The sequence below is a fragment of the Nanorana parkeri genome, unplaced genomic scaffold (assembly GCF_000935625.1).
Source record: "Nanorana parkeri isolate BGI_ZX_2015 unplaced genomic scaffold, ASM93562v1 scaffold1463, whole genome shotgun sequence".
Taxonomy (NCBI): Eukaryota; Metazoa; Chordata; class Amphibia; order Anura; family Dicroglossidae; genus Nanorana; species Nanorana parkeri.
Window position 1 is genome coordinate 137,007 of NW_017307731.1, and position 6,331 is coordinate 143,337.

At 47.1% G+C, this 6,331-nt stretch overlaps 1 protein-coding gene across 1 annotated transcript; it reads right to left on the reverse strand.

Moving 5' to 3' along the window:
- Nucleotides 1–2,373: 2,373 nt before the first annotated feature.
- Nucleotides 2,374–3,168, reverse strand: CEBPB (CCAAT/enhancer binding protein beta). The gene has a single exon (XM_018570143.1). It carries the CDS (start codon nt 3,131–3,133, stop codon nt 2,483–2,485), a length of 651 nt encoding a protein of 216 aa, XP_018425645.1. The 5' UTR covers nt 3,134–3,168; the 3' UTR covers nt 2,374–2,482.
- Nucleotides 3,169–6,331: the final 3,163 nt, after the last annotated feature.

Here is a 6,331-nt window from a genome sequence, read left to right on the forward strand (position 1 = left end):
GTCAAGTGACATAAATATTTGAATTATAAATATATTAATTAAAATGTATCTCATAGAAATCTCTGGTAGGTGCAAGGAACTCAAATAGAACTATTAAGACTCATTTAGAATGCTGGGATGGTACGGCAGCGGTGTCCAGTAGCAACCAGTGGTTTTGGCTTTTCGAGGTTCGGCACTGGTTTGCGGACAGCTCTCTGCGTACGCTTTAAGGGTGTGCGTATACAGTACATCAATTGGAAGGCAGGACATTATCTCCTGATGTATCATTTCTATCAATGTGATTTTTTTCCACCTATACACAAGTGCCAAGTACACCAAGATTCCCTCACTCTGCCCAAACAGGAAACCTGATAATCTTCTGATCAATCTGCACATATTTAACTTGGCAAACATCCAAAATGACAAAGCGACCTTCGCAAGGCCACAGGCCAACAAAACAACTTGTTTTTGGTAAATGCACCAAGACTCATCTCTGGGACAGCAAAAAAGAAGTATTTTAATATTGCCTCTACTTCTCCCTGTCTGGCCCAGGGGTGTTTAGGACAGGTAGCTATTGCCCCTCTGCCTGGTCCAGGGGTGTTTAGGACAGGTAGCTATTGCCCCTCTGCCTGGTTCAGGGCTATTTAGGACAGGTAGCTATTGCCCCTCTGCCTGGTTCAGGGCTATTTAGGACAGGTAGGTATTGCCCCTCTGCCTGGTCCAGGAGTGTTTAGGACAGGTAGCTATTGCCCCTCTGCCTGGTCCAGGGGTGTTTAGGACAGGTAGCTATTGCCCCTCTGCCTGGTTCAGGGCTATTTAGGACAGGTAGCTATTGCCCCTCTGCCTGGTTCAGGGCTATTTAGGACAGGTAGCTATTGCCCCTCTGCCTGGTTCAGGGCTATTTAGGACAGGTAGGTATTGCCCCTCTGCCTGGTTCAGGGGTGTTTAGGACAGGTAGGTATTGCCCCTCTGCCTGGCTCAGGGGTGTTTAGGACAGGTAGGTATTGCTGGGAATGGCTGCTGCAGAACATCATAGGTTCCTGTATATAAACAGGGTGCCTTAAGGGATGCTGAATCCAAGATGTTCTGCAGCAGTTACATTGCACACCCACCCCCTTTCACCTACTGGACTTGGTTACCCAGAGATGAGCCAAGGAGGACCTGCCATTCTCCAGGTGGAAAGGAACTGAAAGCCATGGTGGGACTTTTAGTTCTTCTCCACCTGGAGGGCGGCAGGCTGCTCACACACACACACACTCAGAGTACAATATGCCACATTTCTGGGCTGCACTACAATAGTACCGGCTGTCCCAATGTGCAGCATCACACGGCTGCTGAGTATTCCCTGCATCACGTGTCCATGCAGGATGTTTATTCAGTCTTATGTCACAGGGTATAAGGAGGGCCGAGACCCCTCAGTGCAGTAAAATAAGGGGGTGCCAGTGAGGTGCCCTCCTCTCTGGTCTCCTGAGCAATAATCACTCCTCTCACATGTCCGCCTCTGGGTGGGTGATGGGGGGCACAGATGCTGTAGACTCCTCAGATGTGAGTTGTGAGCACAGACGCCTCCGTGGCAGTCAAAGCCAAGGCAAAGGGTTAGGTGCCAGTCTCTTCTAAGCACAGTGCTGCCAGAGGTGAGCAGAAACCAGTCATGTAACTCCTCATGGCGACAGTCCCTTCTTACCAGCTGACTAGTGAGCCCCTGGGTACCAACCTCAGACCTACTACTAATATCAGGAGGGGGCATCAAGCAAGTTTCACATTCCACAGGTGGCATGGGTGCCGGGCTCGGATATGAGACCCTTAGTATTAGTAGGACGATTGGCATTATTCCAGAGAGCCAGTCTCTTTTTACACCTCCTGGTGTTTGAAGGGCGATGCCAGTCTCTTGCTGCCTCTGGTCTTCAAAAGTGTTGGCCTTATGCCAGGGGTGCCAATCTCTCTTCTGGTGCTGGTAAAAGGGTGGCATAACTCCAGAGATCCCAGTATCTTGCCCCATGGTGTGAGGAGGGCTGGCTGGGACTATACCAGGGTGCCAGACTTTAATTCCCACCTCTGTGATTTTAGCAGGGGGTGTTTGTCTCCTGCCCTCTCTGGTCTTGGGAGGGGAGTGCCAGTCCCTTTATACCTTCCTGTGGTGTTAGGCAGAGGGTTCCAGTCTCTTGCCCCCTCTGGTATGATGGTGGGTGATGCCAGTCCCTTTATACTCCTGTGGTGTTGAGAGGGAAGTACCAGTGTCTTTGTGCACCCTCTCTGGTATTAGGAGAGAGAGGACAGTCTCTTGCCCCTATAATGTAAGGAGGGGTGGCATTATAGGAGGGTTCCAGTCCCTTTATAGCCCCCTCTGGTATTAGGAGGGTGATGCCAGTCCCTGTGGTCTTAGGAAGCGGAATCCAGTCTCTTGACCCTCCTCTGGTGTAAGGAGGGTTGGCATTATACCCGAGGTGCCAGTCTCCGTGACCCCAGGAAGCAATGGTGCGCTCCAGGTGTCCCTCCAGTGCCCCTAGCACCTCCCTGTGGCCTCCGGGGGTAACTGTTTGAAGAGGTTCCGAAGGGTAGTGAGTTCCCGGCTCAGCTGTTCCACCCTCTTCTGTAACCTCTCGTTCTCTGCGGCAAGCTCCAGGACCTTGTGCTGGGTCTCCATGTTGCGGATCTTGGCTTTGTCCCGGCTCTTGCGGACGGCGATGTTGTTTCTCTCCCGGCGAACCTTGTACTCGTCGCTGTGCTTGTCCAGAGACTTCTTGTGCTTGGCGCCGGTGCCGCTCGACTTGGACGAGGGGCTGGGGGTGCCGGGCGGGCTGCAGGACGAAGCGCTGCTCAGGTTGCCGCTGCTGCCGGAGGGCACGGCGTGGAAGGGCAGGTAGGGTCTGATGGACGGGGACTCCTCCATCTTGTGGTACATCAGGGGCCCCGGTTTGTAGTGCTGGGCCCCCAGCTCACACAGGAACTCCCCGCACTCAGCCTCCAGGTAGGGGCTGAAGTCGATGGCCCGCTCGTGCTCACCGATGTTGCCCGACTCCGGTCGGGGTCCCCGGCGATGGGCTTTGGCCCCTAGGCACTCGGCTCCGCCGGGCGGCTCGTAGTAGAAGTTGGCTGCTTCCATAACTCTAGCGGGGGCACATCCTGGCGGCTCCCAGGTCACCAAGCGATTCATGGAGGAGGCGAGGCTGAGCCCGATCTGCTGGAACACTCATGGGAACCGGTTTAAATACCCGCGATGACGTGACGAAGTATGTGTTCACCGTGTGCATGGAAACCGGATACGTCACTCGGCACAACCTCAACTGTCAGGCTGAGGGCTCCGCTCATAGGCTGAAGGATTGTCTGCTCGCCGAGATTCTCCCTGTGTGATAGATGGATACTTTGTCTCTATATCAGAGAGAAGATGTATCGGAGAAAGTATCAATGTATCAGAGACAATGTATCAGAATGTAACAATGTATCAGAGAGCCAATGTATCTGTAACAATGTATCAGAGAGACTATGTATCTGTAAAAATGTATCAGAGAGACAATGTATCTGTAACAATGTATCAGAGAGACAATGTATCCGAATGTAACAATGTATCAGAGAGACAATGTATCAGATGATGTATAAGATAATGTATCAGAGGCAATGTATCAGAATGTAACAATGTATCAGGGAATGTATCAGAGAGACAATCACATTCTCAAACAATTCATCCCCGCACAGCTACCTCCTCATGTATCATTTCCCCCTCCTCTTTTAGATTGTAAGCCCTCAGGGGCAGGGCCCTCCTTACCATCTCGTCTTGAATTGTATTGTGATTGTAATCTCTTCCTTACATTGTAAAGCGCTGCGCAAACAGTTGGCGCTCTATAAATACTATGTAATAATAATGTATCAGGGAATTTATCAGAGAGACAATGTATCAGAGAGACAATGTATCAGACAATGTATCAGAGAGACAATGTATCTGTAACAATGTATCTGTAACAATATTAGACAATGTGTCAGAGAGACAATGTATCAGACGATGTATAAGATAATGTATCAGAGGCAATGTATCAGAGAATGTATCTATAACAATGTATCTGTAACAATAGCAGAGAATGTATCAGAGAGACAATGTATCAGACGATGTATCAGAGAATGTATCAGAGAATGTATCTATAACAATGTATCTGTAACAATAGCAGAGAATGTATCAGAGAGACAATGTATCAGAGAATGTATCTGTAATTAGGGATGTCCCGATACTACTTTTTCAAGACCAAGTACAAGTACTTCCTCTCATGTACTTGCCGATACCAATTACCGATACTTTTTTTAAAGGGGCAGGTGACTTTAAATGATCCTTAGTACAACTACATGTTATGTACTATGGATCATGATTTAACCTATTCATGTTAGCAGGGGAGAATTGTAGTGTAGTGGAGGTGTATGCTGTATATATGTACTACATATACATTACACACATCCAGTACACTATAGCAATAGATATACAGCCAGCCCTGTCCCAGCTTCCCTCACTCACAGTTTCACTCCGTTCCCTGTTGCCTCTCGTAGTCGGCACACGGCAGGATCGCTGCATCGCGTCTCGGTGCTCAGCTAATGGGAGGTGCTCGCAAATTCTGCCCTGCTAACATGAATAGGTTAAATCATGATCCATAGTACATAATAGTACATTACATGTAGTTGTACTACGGATCATTTGACCCATTCATGTTAGCATGCGATCATTGTAAATCTATTGCTGCAGTGAATTGGGAATCTGTACATGTACTATGTACTACATATAGAATGCACTGCAGCACTAGATTTACAATTCTGCACTGCTAACATGAATGGGTTAAATGATCCGTAGTACAGGGCTACATAGGGATCATTTCATCCATTCATGTTAGAGGAGAATTGTAAATCTCTTGTTGCAGTGCATTCTATATGTAGTACGTAGTACATGTACATATAGAGTGCACGGCAACAATAGATTTACAATTCTCCTCTGCTAACATGAATGGGTTAAATGATCCGTAGTACAGGGCTACATAGGGATCATTTCATCCATTCATGTTAGAGGAGAATTGTAAATCTATGGCCTGCAGTGTTTTAGCAGTCTGTATATGTACTACATATAGAGTACTTTATATAGTGAATGAGGTTTAGTGGTTTAGAATGAGTTTAGTGAATGAGGTCAAGCTCTGCTGACTTCCATCCTCTTTTTTAATGTTCCTTGCACTTGGTTGGGTATTCTTTGCAAAGTAAAATTTTACTACATTCACCAAGTAGTATTACACTCCGAGACTCTTTTTTTCAATAATGAATCCGGATCAAACAAATACACATCGCCCAGCAAGGCATTGCTTTACTTTTTTTGCCCAAACACTTAGAATCAGCTGCTTCCAGGTCTCTCAGCTCAGCTTGCCTGAGAACTTCCTGTCCAGTACAAGATCACAAGGGACAGAGCAGACTCCAGAAACTGTTCATCTACTAGCTTGGAGAGGGGGGAGGGAAGTAGCTTGATTTGCTGTGTCTTTGTGTTTGCGGAGACACATACAGTTTACTAGCACACACAAGGGTGACTACATAGCACTCTGCTTGAGAAAGGAGTCACTCTAAAACAGGAAGCCAGGACCTGTGCTAAGGGGGCCAGCTGATTCTGCAGGAAAATAAAACTTTTATACATCAAGAAGCAGCATCCATTGTAAGTGATCTCATCAATTCTTTTGACTTTCATATCACTTTAGGGGAAAATTCCCCCCTGCAAAGTGAACAGTCTATTTGCCTTTAGTAAGTCCACCACATAGTACATTATTAATCTGCATGGGTCAGCTGACACTTTGCAGGTATGAGGATGGCTGATCGCTGTCTTCAGTGTTTGGGCCACGGCTGCCTATTGCTTTCTAGGTCCAGTCCAGTGTGAACAAAGCCTGAGGCTACACCGGAGGATTGCGATCATCGCGTCACTGGACAGCCATGGTCCTGTAATAATGGGCAATCAATGTAATTCCTGGACATGTGATTTTACTGGGACAACTGGGCACACAACGGTCCTGATACAAAATGTATTTCACGTATAAAACGCTCCCGGGGATTTCTCTCGGCTCTTCCTCTTGTTAAATCAGGTTCATCTATATACAGGAATTGAACCCCAATGGTGGCTATATGGAATACAGATAAAGTGGGGCCAGCAAAGGGATTTCATTGGAAATCTTTATCGATCTGGTTAACAGAAGAACAATGGATGTCCATACAATGTACACACAGCTAGAATAACAGAAATGTAAAATGTATTTCCATCTGTATTTGTATTGTGTATGTGAATCTGTATTTTTAGCATTTTTTGGGCCATGTTTTGTTATCATTAAACAGCAGGCCCCATTCACACATA

Bases quoted from the DNA above. Each gene is read 5' to 3' on its own strand.
- CEBPB (XM_018570143.1), bottom strand. From the start codon at position 3,133: ATGAATCGCTTGGTGACCTGGGAGCCGCCAGGATGTGCCCCCGCTAGA.